The sequence below is a fragment of the Dermochelys coriacea genome, chromosome 3, assembly GCF_009764565.3.
Source record: "Dermochelys coriacea isolate rDerCor1 chromosome 3, rDerCor1.pri.v4, whole genome shotgun sequence".
NCBI classification, from domain to species: Eukaryota; Metazoa; Chordata; order Testudines; family Dermochelyidae; genus Dermochelys; species Dermochelys coriacea.
Window position 1 is genome coordinate 3,092,652 of NC_050070.1, and position 20,242 is coordinate 3,112,893.

General features: G+C 44.8%; 1 protein-coding gene across 1 annotated transcript; it reads left to right on the forward strand.

Moving 5' to 3' along the window:
- Positions 1-152: 152 nt before the first annotated feature.
- On the forward strand, positions 153-19,926 carry HADHB (hydroxyacyl-CoA dehydrogenase trifunctional multienzyme complex subunit beta). Its single transcript, XM_038393989.2, has 16 exons — positions 153-278; positions 1,674-1,748; positions 2,104-2,145; positions 4,621-4,717; positions 5,941-5,985; positions 7,979-8,078; positions 9,434-9,521; positions 10,237-10,424; positions 12,832-13,012; positions 13,721-13,842; positions 15,494-15,573; positions 15,660-15,707; positions 16,620-16,707; positions 17,677-17,751; positions 18,307-18,471; positions 19,366-19,926. Exons 2-16 carry the CDS (start codon positions 1,682-1,684, stop codon positions 19,399-19,401), a joined length of 1,422 nt encoding a protein of 473 aa, XP_038249917.1. The 5' UTR covers positions 153-278; positions 1,674-1,681; the 3' UTR covers positions 19,402-19,926.
- Positions 19,927-20,242: the final 316 nt, after the last annotated feature.

The window sequence follows — 20,242 nt, forward strand, 5'->3', positions numbered from 1 at the left end:
CGCGAACGCGAACCCGAGCCCTGGCCCGCCCCCCGCACTAGGCACCCAAGCCTTCCCTCTGCCCGTTACATCGGAGGCGAGGTGCGGGGTGGGGGGTCAGACAGACGGGGGGAGGAGAGGGCTCCCATCAGGCAGTGCCGCGGGTAGCTATGGGGCGAGGCAGGAGGGGTCTTTCCTGAGCCGGGGCGCGGCCGGGAGAGACGGGGCGGCCTTCGGGCGTCGTTAGGGAGAAGCGAGTTGCCAGCGCCTAGCGGCGGGAGCGGTGGCCGAGCCCTGAGGTGGGACCCGGCGCGGGGTCTAGCCCCCGCCCCCGCCTCGCTCGGACGGGGCGCCCGGGGACCCGCTGGGCGGGGGTGGAGCTCCGGGATCCCCGCGGGGGCGGCAGCGACAGCAGCTTGGGAGGCCTGTGGCGGGGGGTGGGAAGGGGGGGGCAGCGACAGCAGCTTGGGAGGCCTGTGGCGGGGGGTGGGAGGGGGGGGGCAGCGACAGCAGCTTGGGAGGCCTGTGGCGGGGGGTGGGAAGGGGGGGGCAGCGACAGCAGCTTGGGAGGCCTGTGGCGGGGGGTGGGAAGGGGGGGCAGCGACAGCAGCTTGGGAGGCCTGTGGCGGGGGGTGGGAAGGGGGGGCAGCGACAGCAGCTTGGGAGGCCTGTGGCGGGGGGTGGGAAGGGGGGGCAGCGACAGCAGCTTGGGAGGCCTGTGGCGGGGGGTGGGAAGGGGGGGCAGCGGCAGCAGCTTGGGAGGCCTGTGGCGGGGGGGTGGGAAGGGGGGGGCAGCGACAGCAGCTTGGGAGGCCTGTGGCAGGGGGTGGGAAGGGGGGGCAGCGGCAGCAGCTTGGGAGGCCTGTGGCGGGGGGTTGGGGTGGGAAGGGGGGGCAGCGACAGCAGCTTGGGAGGCCTGTGGTGGGGGGTTGGGGTGCGGGGTGGGAAGGGGGGGCAGCGACAGCAGCTTGGGAGGCCTGTGGCGGGGGGTTGGGTTCGGCTCGGGGGTGGCTGCGGGGGTGGGGTGTGGGGCTTGCTGAAGGAGGCGGTGGGCCTGGCTGGAGCGGGGGGGCTATGGAGTGGGGGCGGTCGGCTGGCTGCAGGATTGTGGCGGGCTGCGAGGGGTTGGGGCCGGCAGTAGAGCTGCGTTCTCTGGCTGGGGGAAGCTGCGGGCAGGGCTTGGGCAGCACAGGTGGCCTGTGCTCCTGCCCCGGAGCTGATCCCCAGGATGGTTGCAGGGAGCTGAGCTCAGGGGGTAGCGGTCCCAGCTCATCCTGCCTGGCCCGCACATCTGTACCGATCAGATTCCGGGAGGAGGCACTGCATGGGCAGGGGTGGTTTGTGACTAATCCGGGAAGGGATGAAGTGCTAGGGTGAACAAACCAACAGCGGGGGGGGGGGGGGCATTTTAAAATGGGTCTGCCCAGAACATCATGCAACATATTGTACTATCCTGATCCTAGAAGAGGCATGATTATGATTGACTTGTATTGCAATCGCACCTAAAGCTCCAGTGTTAGGCACAGTACAAACCCACCACAACAAGACAGTCCCTCCCCCACTGGACACTAGGTTGACCTTGATGGGTCTTCCGTATCTCCATTTTCTTCGGCTGTGTGTGAAGTGGGTAGCTTGCCCATCCTGAAACTTCTGAAGAAACTAACTGTGGTCTTTCCCCTCCTCTGCTGCTTTAGATTTCAAAATGACTTCCATGTTGAGCCGTGCTATCAGAAGCCTCCCTGCTACCTCCACATGGGCTGTCAGATTCTGTAAGTGTTCTTCCCGTTATTAAAAAATTAAGTTGATGCCATGTAAAAGGACACTGCCAATTTAGCTGTTTTTAAAAAGTGGTTAAAAGTAGATTCAGGTGTGTCAACTGCACCCAAGTCTCCTTGACACTGATTTTTTTACAACCACTTTTCCTATTTTTAAAGTGGTTTTCTCCCCTGTTGCTGTGAAAAACCCACAAACTGGTTGTACACAATGTATACAAAATTTTTCTCTAAACGTGCAATTACCATAGATTACTTGTCTAAATTTTTCCTACTATTGTAGCACATTTTAAAGTATTATAGGTAATTTTTTTTGTCAATAATTGTTTTGCCTCTGTCTTTTGTGTTTCAGCTGCAAGATCCTTCAGCTGCTCCCCTCTGTCACATGCCGCAGGTAAAGAGCTAAAAACCTCACTGCTGAAAGATTAAATTTGCAAGATGCTTCCCCATCCCTGCACCTATCCCAGACAGATACAGAAATACAGTAATCTTCCTTTTTTTTCAGAGTACATTTCTAAAACTATGAACACAGGAATATGTTGCCAAAATATTTTTCCAGTACATCAAAGCTGGTCTGTGAAAAGAACAAATCTACTAAATATCTGATTTTTCTCTTCTACATAAGCATATTTCATAAAGCAAGGGTGCTCATCTTACATTGCCTTATTAAAGAGAATTTAATCTTTATGCAATGAGGTTGCTTTGTAAAGAATTGTTCCCTAACTTTCCTTTTTTTAATAACAAAACTCCAATCCTCTAGACTGTAGGACTTCCTTATTTTTAGACTGGATAAAAATTCCTTTTCTGTCAGTCCCTTTCTTATGAGGACAAACAAAACTAATGTTTCTGATTTGTGTACTTATTCCTTTAACTCTATGGCTATTAGATATAGCTCCCGATTCCTAACATATAGCAAATGTCAGTGTTTAAAATAGTCTTAAAACCTAACACCTTGCATCTCACATGTTTCTAATATGTCAGAGATGAGTCCCAACTTTTGTAGAGAAGATATGGAGTGCAAATCCTACCGTTGGCTGAAGACTATCAGAGTTGGTAGCAGGCAGCTATAAAATGGCATGATACACCTTGATATCCGATGCATCCTAATGTTCGGTAGAGTTTATATATCCTGCTATGTCAAGATAGTCAATATCCTATTGATATGGAATGTGGAAAATGTGAAAAAAGGTGAGGGGAGAAGAACTCAATGTGCACAATTCAAGAGAGGAGGTCAGTTAATATTTGGTTCATTTTATAAAACCTAAGTCCAATGGAAATATATTAAAATATATTTTAAAACAAAGCTTTCTCTGGAGTTTTTGCAACTCCATTGCAGCATTGGGAACCTGACAGTGAAACTGACTTTTAATTGGTTTTCCTCATCTAACCAGAAGGAAATTCAGAAAGTGAGAGAGACATCCTTCCTTAGGATCGGGAACTGACGGAGCTTGTCTGGCACTGGTTTTGGGAGATAGGATGGTCTTTGTGTAGGCAGCCCTATTGACCCTAAGAATCCCATGAGGTTGTTAAAAGAAAAGGAGTACTTGTGGCACCTTAGAGACTAACAAATTTATTGGAGCATAAGCTTTCGTGAGCTACAGCTCACGAAAGCTTATGCTCTAATAAATTTTAGTCTCTAAGGTGCCACAAATACTCCTTTTCTTTTTGCGAATACAGACTAACACGGCTGCTACTCTGAAACCTGTCATGAGGTTGTTAGTAACAGCTGCAGAAAAGCAATAGAAGAGACTCACCACAGCCCAGAAGAAGACCTGAACCAAAGCTCAGACCATAATAGATGAGATAGTGTCCTAACTTGGAGGACCCATACAAAAAGGGGATAAACTGTAATGACCTAGGCTTGGTAGGCCCTCCTGCCTACCAAAAGAGATGGTCCCTGGCCAGAAAAGGCTTGTGGTATTGGGTATAAGGTCCAGTTGGTGGCACAGAGTAAGGGGCTTAGGCTTTAATGTGGGTATATGCAGTTAGATACTAAAAATGGCTGCTGGGGTTCTTAAGTGCTGCTTCATTTAGCTGTTGATTGTTTTAATCCTCAGTGTCTGTGGTCCCCTGAACCATTTTGGGCCTAGTGACTCTGATTTGGGAAATAGCTCATGCTTGCCCTTAGCTTTACTCAAATAACCCACTTATAATAACACAAGTACTAGGCAGAATCTTCATACTTGCCCTTTCACTTGCTTAAGCGGTCATACTTAGCTGTATTTAAGCAGCTTTTACATCCCATGGCCCTTCTCGGTCTTCTAAACGCAGCCACTTCATATTGTTGTTTTAACAAGTCAGGAGACTCTTAAGCCCTGATTGCATTAGAAATGTGACCCATTGCTTCTTTTTATTAATTGTATTTTTCTAGAACCAAGTCCAGAATGCCCCTGACAGTGATCAGCCAGATGTTACTGTATTGCAATATATTACTTTATCTTACTCTAAGGGATGGGAGGTAAAGGGTGAATTTGGTGTTCAAGTAGGTCTCTTTTGTTTCTAATTACTGTGATCCAGCATTTCAAAGGCACCTGTTGCCACAGTATCCTAGTGCTAACTGGGAATGGGAGTCAGGAATTGGATGTCTTGTTCCCAACTCTGCTGTTGGCTCACTGCATGCTCTTCAATGAATCACTTCCCAGATGAGGAAACTGGAATACAGCAAAGTAAAGTGACTTGTCCAGGATCAGGCTGCATGCCATGGGGGAGACAAGAATTCAATCCAGGCTTCCTAGTTACTTGATGTAGGACTTAGCCACCGAAGAACATTTACCCAATCTTTCTAGTAGTATTTATTTTTTAAATAAAATCTTACTGCAGACTTGCTCAGATTCTAGCCAACAGCTGTTTAAATATTTTCTTCAAACAGTCCAGCCCAAGAGTAAGAAAACCTTAGCCAAAAATGGTGTGAAGAATATTGTTGTGGTCGATGGGGTCCGCATTCCATTTTTACAGTCTGGCACCTCGTAAGTATGAAAAGAAAATACACCTCTTTGCTTTGGTTAATCATATAAAAAGATTCAGGTAGAATCAGAATGTAAAACATTGGGCTTGGTATATTTGTACTTCTCTAACTGCTTTCACTTCATTCAGTGCCTGATGTTTGCTTGCTCAGTGTTCTGACATTTGTAGCTACTCTGACTCCTAATAGGAAAGAGTAATGAATGTAATACCTGCCAGGAGTTTAACAACTTATTTTTCTGATCTTTACTGGGTTGATCAACTTGGTGGTTTGTTTTGGTCCCTTCCTTCTTGTATTGTGTTTTTAATCTTGGCAAGGTCACTGGTTGCTGTTATACATTTGAAACTATATGTGAGCCCTGCTACATATTACAAGCTTGAAGGGGTTGGGCATTCCAAAGTTATCTGATTTTCCCCAAGAGTTAGAATACAGATCTTGCAACTCCACTGTTCCTTGACAGGGATTAGCACCAGCTAAAAGATTGTAATCAACTAAGGCTGTAGCTGCAACCATGTGGTCCTTATGTTAGGCTGAGGTGATCTAGTGGTTCCTCTCTTCTTTGTAATAACTGTAAGGAAACTGGCATAGTCAGTGTGACAGTCTGGCTCGGGAAAGGAGAGAATACATTCTGATGAGCACTGAGGATGAATTACTAAATAATACAAAGAAAACCCTGTGTATACTGGGATGTGTAAGGGCTGGGTTGGGATGTTTGGTTCTCTAGGCTTGACATATGATCGCTGTTCACAGTAAGTAACGTTCAGCCCAACGGATCTGTCTTCACATGCCATTCGCATGACTGCACCTATGATTGAAAACTGCTTCCAGGACCCAGGCATAGTCCAATAGCAGCAGCAGGAGTGAAAAACCTTTAAACTACATCGGATGATTGTTAGAAACCTGTTATTTAATACCATTAACTTTGTAGCTGAATCATGGCCATTACTAACGCTTCCCGGGGAAGCAGGGGATAGAGTTTCGACTTTTGCTGTTGCTATATCTTGTTTTCAGGATTTTCCTTAATACAGCAGTTGTACGTTGATTTTTCACATATAGACACCTTTGTCTCCACAAACCAAGGCTGTGAAATAGCCATTTTTAAGTGAAGAGGCTCCGTGATTGCTCATCTGTTGCCATACTGTGTCTGTTCTATTAATATATACTCTGAATGGTATGATAAAATAACTTCAGGGATGATTTTGTAAATCTATCTGTCTTAACTTCCAGATATGCAGATCTGATGCCGCATGACTTGGCCAGAGCCTCACTGCAGTGAGTAAAAAAGAATTGAGTGGAAGAGGAGCTCAGAAAGCTAGCTGGCTCTGGCTTTTGTGCTGGGAGGTTGATTTAGTGCTGATAATAATGGTGGGAACCAGGGTTCCTAGGCTGTATTCCCTGCTTTGTCACTCGGCTGTGTGACCAAGGACAAGTCATTTCACCTCTGTATCTCTGGTTATTTATGTGCAAAATGGTGATACTACTGAGAAGGAAGGCACTGTCTAAGTGCATGATAGGGGGACATTGTGTCATCCTCCTGGCCAGCTCTGCTTCAAATGATCTACTATTAAATGTGCTTGGCGCTGTATAATACAAAAAATGAACAGTGAGCAAACAGTGGGACAGTGACTGAGACCCAGGGAAAGCTACCTTAGTAGTAAGAAGAAAAGGAGTACTTGTGGCACCTTAGAGACTAACAAATTTATTAGAGCATAAGCTTTCGTGAGCTACAGCTCACTTCTGCACGAAAGCTTATGCTCTAATAAATTTGTTAGTCTCTAAGGTGCCACAAGTACTCCTTTTCTTTTTGCGAATACAGACTAACACGGCTGCTACTCTGAAACCTACCTTAGTAATGTGTGTGTTTTTCTCCTCTCTCATTTCATCCCTCTTCTCTCCGATGCCTTCTCCAGCCTGCAATTTGACCGTGTTTGCAGGTCCTGTGGGAAAGGAGGGTCACTAGGAGGGATTTGAACGAGGAAAGATGGGGTTCTGGTACCTTGGGAAGTCATTCCTTACTTACCTCTGGGGTCAGTGTGGAAGAAGATGTGAAGGCAGGAATTTGGGGCATGGGGCTGGCATTGTTGATGGACAGTGGGGTCATGCTGCCGAAAGAGTTAAGGTCCAAGATGAAGGCTAGGTTGGAGTCATGCCAAGCCTTGGCTGTGAGGTTGATGCAGTAGCCAAGGGGGAGCCAGAGGAGAGATTCATAGAGTATTATGGTTGGAAGAGTCCTCCAGAGGTCATCTAGTCCAATCCCCTGCTCAAAGCAGGACCAACACCAAATAAATCATCCCTTTGTCAACCCAGGCCTTAAAAACCTCTAAGGATGGAAATTCCGTCACCTCCCTAGGTAGCCCATTCCAGTGCTTCACCACCCTCCTAGTGAAATAGTAGTTCCAATTATCCAACCAAGACCTCCCCCACTGCAACTTGAGACCATTACTACTTGTTCTCAGTGGTGGCAGATGACCGAACAGCCTAGCTCCATCCTCTTTGGAACCCCCCTTCAGATAGTCAATCTGATTGACTGGCGGTGTGCAAACAGTGCACTTTATTTTCATGGACTGCAGGCTGGTGGTGTGCACTGGGTGCTTGGATTTGGTAGTAGCATTAGTAAGTTGCCATAGGGACCCCTACCTGCATCATGTTTACTCTTACCTTTTACATGATGGTTTGAGGAAGTCAGAATTCAAATTTGTGTTTATTTTAGTTTTTATATATATATATATATATATATATATATATATAAAAATATAAATAAAATCTATCCCTGCAATGGGGTACAGAGGTGTATAGGCTTGTTTGTACGAATATCCTGGAGCATTTGTATACAGTATTTTGTATGGAAATATGAAAAAATTGCTGCTTGTCTTCTGTGTATCCCTGTAGAAACAGTAGATGTTCAAACACTGAGGGATAGGCTGGCTTGACATCTGACACACTCTTCTCTCCCCTAGTTTTGACTTGAGGCTGCCCCAAGCTGTGGAAGAGAGGTAGTAACCACTTGAGCATTGAGGGGGTGGGGACGACTGTTAATGAAGAAGAAGTGGAGTTTCCCTTTTTTATTTTGAGTCCATTTCCACTTGATGATCACAGCTCTTTCTGTGGGCAGCTATATATGCAACCTCGTCTCTGAATTAGGGAAGCACGCTCACTGTTGTCCCTGTTTTTCAGGCTAGCTTTTGAAATTGGGTGCCTGGGGACCTTGGCAAAGTTACCACTTCATTCGTTGGTGCAGATTTTCTTGTCTGACTTCTTCTTTCAGAGGGTTGCTGAACCAGACCAATGTCCCGAAGGAGGTTGTTGATTACATTGTTTATGGCACAGTTATCCAGGAGGTGAAAACAAGCAATGTTGCTAGAGAGGTGGGTTAAATGAAGCAGGTATTCTGTAAAGCTGGTTTAAAAAGCTAACCTGAGTGAACTAACCCCTATGAGTTCATCGCTGCTCCTTGTGGATTGGGAAAATAAGCCAGTCACACTGTGTTGTGCTTCAAGTAATTAAATGGCGCTCCCATCCTGTTAAAATCATAAATCTATCCTGTCATTTCTAATAGTGTGCACTGTGAAATCCCTCCTGGGGGATTACCAGAAAGGTAAGGGTATGGGATGGTAAGGGATGATTAATCATTCTGCTTGAATGTCCACTTGGGATCAAGCTCTGGTTTGCCAGAAATACTAGATAACACTACAATATTTTTTGAAAAATAAAGCTGGTCGAACCAAGATGCAGCATTTGAGTGCTCTGGAGAGTGCCAGCTTAGCTGCCTTTCCTGGTGGCAGATGTAAAGAGAGAAGTGACTATATATAATACAAGGAAAAGAGTGTAGAAATCTGGTACTGTAAAGCCATCTCCATAACATTAGACATGATTCTGCTCTAATCAACCTAGCTTCTGAAACCTCAGCTGGTGTTCTGGGCAGCAGCCAGCGCCATTCCACCAAAAAGGATCCCACCTAAAACTTATTACATAATTTCTCCTAACTGGGCTTGTTGTTACCAGTACTGCTCAGATTCAATCAGCAGTTTATTTTTGTATGTGCAAGTGTTTTCTTTGACCTCCTGTCAGTCAACTGAGAATGGTTTAATTTTAACTTCCAGAGAAGGTTTGAACTTTAAACTAGTTGGCCATGTGTCAATTAAGGTGTGTCGTCTTATGGCAACACGTATTCCAGAATAGTTATTCTTTTGTGACACAGGCCTCCACTCCCTGCTCTGTTAAAGCTTGTTGTTATTCCCATTATACATCCTTACTTTCAGGAAAGCTTGGTCTGCCGCAAACATTTAATGTTCAGTTGTATGTAAATTACAGCTTGTATTCTACTGCAGTGTATTCAAGTTCTCAAACAAAATTACATTTATTTTCTTGCATCTATAAATAATAGATGATCGGATGAAGCAAAAATATATTAAGTTATCAAAAATACAGTGCTGTGTTGCATAAGAGGAATTTGTCCATTTAGGGTCTGCCAATGGTTGCCTGTGTAGTTTGATAAAGAGCTTTGAGAGGCAGGCAGCAGACCAGCTCTCTGCTTGCAATAGAAGGAAGATTCTTCATAGTGAACGCGTGCAGAATGCCTTACCTCAGCTGTGTAGGTGGAAACTTGACACGTTTGCAGCTTAAATTCTGCAAAGATGTCTGGCATTTAATGTTTCAAGAAGCAAGCACTGCGAGGTCGAGCTGGTGGGGTTTTTTAATCATTATCTTGTGTTGCCCATAGGCTGCCTTGGGAGCTGGCTTCTCAGATAAAACTCCAGCCCACACAGTCACTATGGCTTGCATCTCTTCAAACCAAGCTATGACCACAGGTATGTTGGCTGAAAGAACAGGTAGTACATTAGAAGATGGCATTAGCAGCCTCTCTTCTTTTCCCCTGTCTTACCTGCACATCTTAATGAACACAGTTAAGTGTCTGGAGGAGGCTTAGATGGGGGGCCTCTACTGAACCACTGGTTCAGTAAAATTTAGCAGAGATTTTTGAAGTACATGTTCCAGGGCTTCAGGAGCTCTTGATCATCAGCTTCATTCCGGTGCAGTCTCCACTCAGATTCAAAATTGTCCATTAAAACTGAAAGGTAAAGACCTGAACTTGACAAAGTTGTAGCCTTTTATGTTAATGTCATCTTCAGTATAGCCCAAATTGAGCAAAAATTGAAGATCCAGGTTTCTACCCCAAATTGTTTGAGGGATATTGTTGCCTCAGTTTCTTGCATGAAAATAGTGGGAAGTAGAAGCAAAATTACAGAAGACAGGAGAATATTTAGAATATTGTTAATTTTGTCAAAATCAGAAAAAAAAAGTTTTGAATTTATAGAAATGAAACATTTCAATAGACCTGAAACAAAGGTTTTTTGGAGTTTCATTTTGTGAAAAACTTTTGATTAGAGATGTTTCTGTTGGTTGCATCTGCTCCTAAGAAATCCTTGATTAGTTGTTGCTTCTCTTCAGTAAGTGAAAGTATTTCAGCTTCTTTTAAAGATGTCCACCCACGCTTCTGATGATCTTTTCCATCGCTTCCTGTAGGTGTCGGTCTGATTGCATCTGGCCAGTGTGATGTGGTGGTAGCTGGTGGTGTGGAATTAATGTCGGATGTTCCAATTCGTCACAGCAGGAAGATGAGGAAGACTTTGCTCTCCCTTAACAGGGCCAAGACCTTGGGCCAGAGACTGGCACTGGTTGTTAAAATCCGTCCTGATTACTTTGCCCCAGAGGTAAATCTCCTCCTTTCCATCTCTCAGTAGGCGTCTAGGGTTCTCAATTCTGTCCTCCTTTGTAGTTTGCCATTTGATAGCCACTTGTAAAATAACACACACTCTAGAGGAAAGGAATATAATTTTGCCCCTGTGGAGAATTCAACATGGTGATGGATAATTGGGGGTGCAGACTATGGTTCTTCTGCATTGTGCCAACTGCCTAGGTGTAGGCCGAGATTTCAATGAATTAGCATAGCTCCTAAAATTCTTTGAGGAATTACGTATGGCTTTTGCCTACATGGTTCCCTGACAGTCAGGCTAGCACTTAGTGAGCTTCACCAATTTAAACTTCAAAATACCTTTTTCCCAGCTCATTGAACTCCTAGCAAAGAAGAAGATTACAGCCAGTATTTAGGCTGGTAGGGTAAGTTTGCCCGTTACACATAGTTTACTGAAGATACTAAAATGTGTAACGGGCAAACTTACCCTACCAGCCTAAATACTGTGCAATTCGTCTTGACCTTCTGAAACTCTTAGAACCTGGAGTTTGAGGGACAAAATGAATTGCTCTTCAAGCTAGTAGTGACACATCGGGTGCATTTTCAACACAGTGAATGCAGAGGAAAACATTTCCCTCCCACTATTAATGGGAGTGTGCGTCTGACTGACACCTTTTAAATACAAAATCCATTTATTCTCCAGGGCCCAATCCTGCAGGATATTGAATGCTTTCATAATAATAGGTGAGAAAGGACAGCCTGCCCATTTAGATAGTGTTCTCTCCACTTCGTGATGTAAAGGGAGCCCCTCCACCTGTTCTCATGGTCGGAGGAAAGGTGACTTGTAAAGTGGTGGAAATGGGTAAGAAAAGGGTTTTATTCACAGTGAATGATTTGAAGGCTCCTGGAGTTCTGTCCTCACCAGAGAGGCTATTTTTGCACACATACTATTAATAAAGAATCCTTTATCTTTTGTTAATGGTACAAGTGCAGAGACTCAAAGTGCAGTTGAGAGATAAGAGACCCAGATTTGAATTCTGCAGACTCCCAGAACAGGAAAATAGCTAAGCCCTTTCATTTGCAGTTTAAACCAATTTTTACTGAAAAATTCTCGGGTTTTACAAAAAACATTATTCAGTTTATTAGGAAAATACAATACATGGCATGAGATATATGTATTATGATGATACATTAGTCTGTGTTTATATGCAAAGCTGCCTGTTGAAGTAAGGCTCTGTATTAGTCTAGAAGATGCACAATAAACAAAGAGGCACGCACGCAAGCTCTGAAGTGCATGTGCTTGCGCATCGGAACGTACTGATGAATCTCACACCACCATGTATGCATTTCAAGCTGTTAGCAGATAATGGTTTAAAGATTTCACCCACTAAAATGGGAAGAAAATGAAAATCGGTCTCAGAATACGTTTCCAAATGCAAGGAAGTATTAGAAAGTTTTTAAAAAAATAAAAACAGGAGAAAAGGATGAAGTTGAGTAAATGCACTGCAAATGGTGTGATTCAATTATTAAATGTAACAGTAAACTTTATTCAGATGAAAAGTTTTATTTGGGGATTAGAGATGTATTGTTTTCTTAACTCTGAGGTGGCGTGTTTTGAGTTCTGTTTTAGTTCTGCAGCAAACCACATTGAACGAAATTCAAAGCATTAATCCACTGAATACTTTCTTCCCCATCTTTCCATCCACCAAAACAAACCCCGATATTTACCCAGAAAAATTATGAATTGTGTTTGCACTGATTTTTCCCCGGTTTGTGGAGTTAAACTCTGATAAATTCCTGGGAAAAACTGAAAATGAAGGGCCCTAAAAATAGCACATCCACCAGCATGGGAGTCTCGGCTCACGTGTGTGATTGAAGCTGTCATCCATTCTCTCAGGATGGAGGAGGACTAAATCCTAAATAAGGGATGACTTGAATTTGGCTCACTTGTGTTGCATACTACTTCCTATGGAGGTGTGGGCCATGGAGGCTGCAGGCCTCAGTATGCATTACTCCGAGCAGCCTGGCCTGACTTCATTTTGGGGCCTGTAGTCTCTCTGGTCTGCAGCTCCATATTAAATACAAGGCCCGCTGCTATCTTCCTCATTGTGTGCAACTTGGGACCAGTCCTCAAACCCCTGGCAAGTGGCTAGCATGGCCTTTACTCAGTCAAAGTTTGGGCATTCCTGTGGTTCAGAAGTGGGGATTCCTCTAGTTTATTTGATCTTAGTGGATCTTAGTAAGATAATGTGCATTATTTGTACAAAGCTAATCACTCTGTTATAAATGGAGGACTTCAAGGATTTACAGGTATGAAACATAACCAAGAATTAAATTACAGTGGTATAGTATAGTTTGGTGCCCACAGCCACCATTGGAACAGATGGTATTTACATATGCTTACCTTTTGCTTCCTTTTCTTCTAGCTCCCAGCTGTAGCAGAGTTTTCCACCAGTGAGACCATGGGACACTCAGCAGACCGGTTGGCTGCTGCCTTTGCTATCTCCCGTGTAGAACAAGATGAGTACGCCCTCCGTTCCCACACTTTGGCCAGGAAAGCCCAGGATGAGGGGCTGCTCACTGACGTGATACCCTTCAAAGTGCCAGGTAAAAGCCGTGTGTTCTAATACTGACCCAAAATAGTGCCACTCCCTTTATAAGGGAAAGTGGCCAGGTCTCCAGGTCATGGAGTTCTGTATCTCTCGGCACGCTTTCACTCCTCAGCAGTGTCAAGTCTATTTAAAACCTTTAATTTACAACCTGTCCCTGCACAAGAAAGTAGTGATCTAGGAGCATGTGTCCTTGCTGAGTCTGTGATCTAAATCTTGAAGCACCCTACTCCATATCCCTGCTTATTTGGTGATTATTGCCTTAGTATGGGGCAGATCTGGAGCTCACAGGTGAGGAATCCTCCTGCTCTTTGTATCAAAGACTTAACAAGCAACAATGTACACCACAGGCAAGCGTGTGTTTGCAAGGAATAACAAGTCCGGTTTAAAAACAACCCTAGTAAAAGTGCCAGTGTGATGAAGCACATGCCAGTTGTGCTCCTTAGAAAACTTATTTCAGAAAATCATCAATTTGAAAGAAGCAGAATTTTTTCAATACTCAAGACTGTTCCCTTAACACTAAACTATTTTGGCAAGAAATCAAATGAAACGAATGACACCTCCCTTCTTTCTTTGCATTCCTTTTTCCATGGAAAATAGAACTTTCTCTCACTCTTGCTCACTTGCTCGCTCTCTCTCGAGTTCTTTTCTGCAAAGTGGGGTATGATACCCATTTCCTTCTGAAGTTAATGCTGTGTTTTAACAGGCAAAGATACAGTTATCAGAGATAATGGAGTCCGTCCTTCTTCAATGGAGCAGATGGGTAAACTGAAAGCTGCTTTTGTCAAACCTTATGGGACTGTCACAGCTGCCAACTCCTCCTTCCTGGTAATGTACACTTCCATCCATTTGTGTAGCAATATGTGAGAGTGGTCTATTTTTCTACCTATTGCAGCTACCTAGATTATATTTCTGTGATGTTAACGTTACTATGACTTCATTGGCTTTTCCATAATGTCATCCACTTAAAGTTGCAAAGTGACACTTGCATTTTCTCAAACAAATTTTAATTTAGCAAACCCTCGAAAAAAAACAAAAGGTTCATTGTAAAGACTTGAGGCTGCTTTACCTGTTGGCTTCATTATAATTGCCCTCGGAAGAGGACAGGGGAAGATTTCCCAAGGCACAAATGGGAGTTACACACCCAATTCCCAGTGACTTAGGCACCCAACTTCATTCAAACTGCCCTCCATGCCTTTGAAAGTCTCCCCCAGAATGCATGAGGTATGTGTCTTGTCCCCATGTGCAGCACAAAGGAGATGCTCTAGTGTTTAGATCCTGTTAATGTTTTGCAATAACTGCTCCTTTCTTTGTGCTACAAGTAACGCTGGGGCTTCACAAGTAGCAACAGCATTTTCTGCCTGGAGTTCCCAGGAACTTGCTGAGGTGTAATAGTACTTTAGGATTGACCCCACTGTGAAATATCGGCATGTAAGGGACACTGCATACAGCAGAGCTGTAGGTTAACTTGGGAACACACTCTCCTTTTGAGACCGCATAAAATCGATGCATCAAGGACACTGTGCTGTAAAATATTAGTGTTTAGTTTTGCATACATGAACCAATTACAGTGCTGTGAAACTCAGACTGTGCAAGCACTGTAGTTGCCAAAATGGCACCTACGCGCAAAATTCACCGACCACCGTTCTGCCAAAAACGAATTTACTAAAGAGCTGCATCTGTGTATGCTATTGCTATCACAGCAGCCTTACTGGTTTGGCCAGCCCACTCATAGCTCATCTTATCCATATGCCTCAACCAGTGCTGCATCGCTCCCTACGGTGTATTTTTACCTAGTTCTTTATCCCAAGTGTTGGGGCTTCTGCCAGATTTCTTGGGAGCTTGTTTGTTCCACAGCCTAATCGATTAGAAGCAGACACTTGTGACTTGTAATGTAACTTTCTGGTGGATGGGTTTCAGAGTAGTAGCCGTGTTAGTCTGTATTCGCAAAAAGAAAAGGAGTACTTGTGGCACCTTAGAGACTAACATTTATTTGAGCATAAGCTTTCGTGAGCTGCAGCTCACTTCATCGGATGCATTTGGTGGAAAATACAGTGGGGAGATTTATATACACACACAGAGAACATGAAACAATGGGTTTTATCATCACTCTCCTTACAGCGTGTATGATAAAACCCATTGTTTCATGTTCTCTGTGTGTGTATATAAATCTCCCCACTGTATTTTCCACCAAATGCATCCGATGAAGTGAGCTGCAGCTCACGAAAGCTTATGCTCAAATAAATTTGTTAGTCTCTAAGGTGCCACAAGTACTCCTTTTCTTTATTCTGGTGGATGGTTACAGATAAGTTTATAGAGCAGCATTTGTATTTACGCTCTTGTGTATTGTTTGTTTGTACTACGATTGTGTCTGCTACAGCAACTGGGGCCCTGTACAAACACTTAGAGACTTGTTGCCTTTGCATGGTGTGGGTGCTCTGTGAGTAATTGCCTAACTGAGTTTGTCTGGCTGTTTCAGACGGATGGTGCTTCGGCTGTTCTGATTATGTCTGAGGAGAAGGCTCTGGCGATGGGATATAAACCAAAGGCCTACCTAAGGTAGAAGGAACCGTTCCATCTGGCTTCTGAAAGTTGGTCTTGCTTTTTTTTTCTGTTCTGGTACTAATGGTGCTTTTCTTGTGTAGGGATTTTGTGTACGTGTCCCAGGATCCAAAGGACCAGCTCCTGCTGGGGTAGGTCATAGCTTATGGACAGCATAGTCAAACACTTAGCATTGCTGGACATTATCAGTTACTATCACTAAATGCTTCACTTGCTGTAGAATGTGTGAGCATTTAGTTAGGTGCGTCACAACCAGACACAGATCTGGGCCCTGCCTCAAAGCGCTGAGAAAATCTGAGTACAAGACATGATGCAACAAATGGAGGTGATTAAGAATAGGGAAGAGCTGAGATGGATTACAGTAATACAGTTATATGGGTACACAGTTATATGGGTACACAGTTATATGGCATGGCACGGTGTTGCCTCAGGTTATTGATACATGTGGCAGTATTAAGCTGCCATAGCCATCCAAGAAACAAGTCACAAGACTTTGCACTGGAATAAATTGCCCAGGGAGGTTGTGGAATCTCCATCACAGATTTTTAAAGCAGGTTAGACAAACACCTGTCAGGGATGATCTAAAACTTAGTTCTGCCTTGAGTGCAGGGGGCTGGACTAGATGACCACTCAAGGTCCTTTCCAGTCCTACAATTTGATGATTCATTAGTGTTGATGTTAGCATACATCTCAAGACATGGAGAATTTGAATGTGATTAAAATCCAGCTAATTGGATTTGATATCTGGACTTGCCAGACTTGCACATGAAGCCAAAAGAAGTCAATTAACTTTAGAAATGGGGTGAAATGCTCATCTTCACCTGCTTAATGCATCTCTGTATGGGGTGGTGGTGACTTTTGGGTTGTACATCAGTTTAAGTGGGAGAGGCTGAAAGCTTTGTGAGCACTTACTTGTTTGGCATCTTAAATGCTGCAGCCCCATTTTGAGAGCGATGAGGATGTAATAGGGATTGTAGTGAAGGAAGGGGGGTGGAGTCCATGGAACACATGCATTAATGTCACTTGCTTTTCTGACTCTTTAGGCCAACGTATGGTACTCCCAAGGTGTTGGAGAGGGCTGGTCTAACAATGGCCGATATTGATGTGTTTGAATTTCACGAAGCTTTCGCTGTAAGTATCTGCACAGGAACATGCATGGAAGAGGTAACACACCAATGTGTCTTGGGTTGCAGATCTGGGTTCTCCTGCGTGAGATCTATAGCAAGGATATTTCGTCTCGTTTTATATCAGGAGTGGAAAGAGCTCTGTTACTCAGTTTCCTTCATCGGACGTAGGGTGTTATATATGCACACTATGATTCTGTACATGAACAGTTAGTCTGTGCTGAAGTGCTCTGTGCAGACAGTTTATTCAGTTAATCAGAGGCAATGTTTCTCTCTAAGGTGTCATCTGACTGGGACAAGGCTCATGCAAACGATGTTCCTTTGCGCTCTTTGTGTACAACCAGCTGTGTTGATCCTTCTTGATCACTTAGGAAACTAAGATACTCCTAACTTGTTTGTACTCCACCATATACAGTAAAAGCTTTTCTATCTGGCATGTTGGGATAGTTGGGAATGGGGGGTGCCGGTAAGTGAAAAATGCTACTTAACTAAGAGGGAGGGAGTTTTGGTGCAGGAGGGGGCTCAAGGTAGGGGGCTGGGGTTTTGGGGTGCCAGATCCAGGAGCGGGGAGGGGGCTCACCTTGGGCAGCTTCCCACAAGCAGCGACTTGTCCCTACCACTCCTAGTCGGAGGCGCAGCAGGTGGCTCTGCGTGCTGCCCCTGCCCCGAACACTGGCTCCGCAGCTCCCAGTGGCTGGGAACCACGGCCAATAGGAGCTGCGGGGGCAGCGCCTGTGGGCGGAGGCAGTGTGCAGAGCCACCTGCTGAGCCTCTATCTAGGAGCAGCAGGGACATGTTGCTGCTTCCGGGGAGCCAGGCAGGCACCAGGCAGACTATAAACTGGACTTTCTATGAAGATTAGAAATGCCGGTGTATAGAGCTTTCCGGTTGCTACAGGGCCAGATAACACAGCTTTTACTGTACTTTATTCTGAGTCTGCTGTAGTCCTTGAGTCTTTTCCCCCTCTCCCTTCTAGGGGCAAATTTTGGCTAACTTGAAAGCTATGGATTCGGATTGGTTTGCACAAAACTACATGGGCAGAAAGTCTAAGGTAAGGACATAATGAGGAAGCAGGTTTTAAGGTCAGTGTTGCTTTTGTAATTTTAATTCCTTGCTGTAAAAACATATCTGAACGGCATAGCAGTTCTAAGGCCCGTATTGTGTTTATACAAGGGAGAAATACTCCAGTTTCCTAAATATCAATAATTTGGTTCAGTTCTTCCTATCTTGAGGAGCTGTAGCTACTCTGACATGACCTCTGGCACTTCAGCACAAAGAGAAGCAAAGACCCTAGAGCTGTGCGGCTAACGTTTCTCAGTAGAAATGATGGGTGAGATTAAACCACTGTCCTCTAGCAGCTAACTGGCTGTAGATGGCATCCTATCACCATAAAGCCTCATACTTGCTCACACTGCAGTGAAACACCCATGTAAGCTCTCGGGAGCGCACCAGCAGCAGAGACTAGCTGGCCTAGTAGGTCTCTTCAGTCCCTGATCTCCATGTTGGCCGCGTGTGATCATCTGCGGCGGGAAGGACTCGGAGGGAGCGGGACAGGCTCCTTGGAGGCAGAGGTGGGCAAACCTGTTCCTTTGGTTTGTTCTTGCAGGTTGGAGCCCCGCCGCTGGAGAAGTTCAATAAGTGGGGTGGCTCCCTGTCTCTGGGGCACCCTTTTGGTGCCACTGGCTGCCGTTTAGTGATGACTGCGGCTCACAGGCTGAAGAAGGAAGGAGGGCAGTACGGTGTGGTCGCCGCATGTGCTGCGGGAGGACAGGTATGGCTGCACAGGCTTGCTAGCATTGTGCCCTGTGCTGAGAAGGGCAGGAATTCCTCTGGTCCTCTTGGGACTGAGAAGTCATGTCCTGTGCACGTCAGACATCGGTGCAGTTTGTTACTGTCAAGTGGCCGTAATACTGTCCAGGCAGCTGGGCGAAGGAGCCAGCCAGTCTTGCTTTTGCAGCATTTCAGTGCTGTCTGAGAGTGACCCTGATTTGGTGGCCAGTGCTCCATGTCCCTGTTGATATAGTATGAAAGGGAGGAATGATTCAAACACGCTTCTTTACTCTGCTGTGGTTTTGGCGGGGGTGGTTTTCACTGTCTCATGAACCCTGAGGATCTTACTGAAGTCTGGCTTGTTAGGTTCCATCTCCCCATGTAAGGAACAAGAACCTCTGTGTGAAAAAGGCAGGTACCACCTGCTTTCCAGTGGCTCTTGGAAAGCTCTAGAGAAGTATTACACCTATTATTGTGAAGCAGTTGTGGTTAGCGGCAGTAGATTGGCTTACTCAGTAACTTGAGAGGTCACATCCAGACCAGTCCTATCCTCAGTAAACCAATCTAAAGAGGGCTAGCTGAGACTCTCTGTGGAAGCTGAGTAACCATTCTAATTTGGGTGAGGAGGACGCTCCTGAGTAGTCTGCGACATACTTTCTAATCCCATCCCCTGAAAGGAAAGTATTGCCTCGTGCAGTGCTTCAGGAACGGCACCAGATAATCCAACCGATGTTCGTAGCGTGCTGCCACTGAGTAAACGCCTGCTATTAATCTCTTCCAGTTCCTACAATATGACTAACATCCTTTGGAAATGAAGCTCTTCTGGTGGCTTGTATGTTTACTACAGACAGTGCCTTTCAGACTAAAGTAACCATGCTTTGCTTCTCCATTTCAGGGCCATGCAATGATTGTGGAACTTTACCCCCAGTAAGAGGACAAGGAACTGCGGAATGGAATTGGACCTGTCCTGTGCCAGGCAATGCCATTTCAATGCACTAATAACATATCTGTGATCCTTCTTGAAAAGGATTTCTGGTGGCCTTTGTAAATATCTTCTCGTTACCCCATCAGTGATCTGGAACAAATTAACGCTCTGTCGAATACACCACCAAACAGTTAGTGTGGCTCTTAGGCCTGTCGGGGGTCCTGCAGTTAACCAAAACTTCACGGTAACTTTTTATAAACAAGGTTTGTCTTATGGAAGAAATGAGTAATGCAGTCTGGGAATGTGAAGAGTTGTTTTAAAACAGAGAATTGCCAAGTATTTAGTGTGTCCATCTACAGCCTCTTAGGCTCAACTGCCCAGTTAGGGATGTGGCTTATTAAAGAGCCGCTGCAAACTGAGTTGGATGAGGTAATGTTTCTAAAGGATGGTGCAGAGTCCAAACCGCATTGGGAAATCACTATAACTGCTTGAGATACTTGTCAGCCTTAATGAACCAGAGAAGAAGTTGAAGACGGGGCAGATTTTTTTTTCTTCCCTTGATTATTTACACTGACACTGATGGTTTCAAGCACTAAGTACTCTGAGGCTTGGCTGCTTGGAGCTATCACCAGGCTATTCTGGGCTCTTGAAAATAGGAGTAAAGGGCTCCACGCAATTTGTCCCAGAATTGAACGCTAAGAAAGAAACCAAATATGTTTATATGAAACTGTCCCTATCCAGCTTCCCCCAGGGCAGCTTAGTTCCATGCTTTAATACAAAAGTCTGCAGTACATTGAACCATGAAGAAGAAAATAGGAGCAGTGTAAGAATTTGAATTCAGTATCAA